A 1,039-nucleotide genomic window follows, 5' to 3' on the forward strand; every position below is an offset into this window, starting at 1 on the left:
ACAATTTATTTTTTTTTGGATTGTGACATTTTAAATTATAAAAACTAATAAAAAACAATAAAGCTCTTTTTTCTATTTTTTTTTATTGTGCTTGCTTTTTTGTTGTTGTTTCTTTCTTAATTTAGCTCATCATTCTATTTTCAACTTTTCCTTTTATTATTTATTTCTTATTATTTCATATTTTTTCTTCATTTTTTCCTTCTAATTAACTATTTAATGATATATTTTTTCTTCAATATTTAAAAAGTGGAAATTAAATTGGTGCAATTGGTGCATCAGGCTTAGGTTCTGCTTTAGCAAATTGCATTAATCTCTCAAATTTGACACTTGACCTTGGGTAAAAACAATTTATTTTTTTTTGGATTGTGACATTTTAAATTATAAAAACTAATAAAAAACAATAAAGCTCTTTTTTCTATTTTTTTTTATTGTGCTTGCTTTTTTGTTGTTGTTTCTTTCTTAATTTAGCTCATCATTCTATTTTCAACTTTTCCTTTTATTATTTATTTCTTATTATTTCATATTTTTTCTTCATTTTTTCCTTCTAATTAACTATTTAATGATATATTTTTTCTTCAATATTTAAAAAGTTACAATTAAATTGGTGATGAAGGTGCATCAGGCTTAGGTTCTGCTTTAGCAAATTGCATTAATCTCTCAAATTTGACACTTTACCTTTGGTAAAAACAGTTTATTTGTTTTGGATTGTGATATTTTTAATTATAAAAACTAATAAAAAACAATAAAGCTCTTTTTTCTTTTTCTTTTTCTTTTTCTTTTTATTTTGCTTGCTTATTTTTGTTGTTTCTTTGTTAATTTAGCTCATCATTTTATTTTCAACTTTTGCTTTTATTATTTATTTCTTATTATTTCATATTTTTTCTTCATTTTTTCCTTCTAATTAACTATTTAATGATATATTTTTTCTTCAATATTTAAAAAGTGGAAATTAAATTGGTGCAATTGGTGCATCAGGCTTAGGTTCTGCTTTAGCAAATTGCATTAATCTCTCAAATTTGACACTTGACCTTGGGTAAAA

The 1,039-nt window shown here is 22.3% G+C and overlaps 1 protein-coding gene across 1 annotated transcript in view; it reads left to right on the top strand. All coding sequences in view use genetic code 6, as the record gives it.

Annotated features, from left to right (window-relative positions):
- Positions 1 to 247: 247 nt before the first annotated feature.
- Positions 248 to 1,039, top strand: part of TTHERM_002653497 (hypothetical protein) — a gene marked incomplete at both ends in the record, with an annotated part of 2,198 nt that continues 1,406 nt past the window's right edge. The window contains 3 exons of the mRNA XM_012800722.1: positions 248 to 337; positions 591 to 680; positions 944 to 1,033. Coding sequence (XP_012656176.1) covers positions 248 to 337; positions 591 to 680; positions 944 to 1,033 — 270 coding nt within the window. The remainder of the gene's footprint in view (positions 338 to 590; positions 681 to 943; positions 1,034 to 1,039) is intronic.

Source organism: Tetrahymena thermophila (assembly GCF_000189635.1).
Source record: "Tetrahymena thermophila SB210 genomic scaffold scf_8253996, whole genome shotgun sequence".
Lineage (NCBI taxonomy): Eukaryota > Ciliophora > Oligohymenophorea > Hymenostomatida > Tetrahymenidae > Tetrahymena > Tetrahymena thermophila.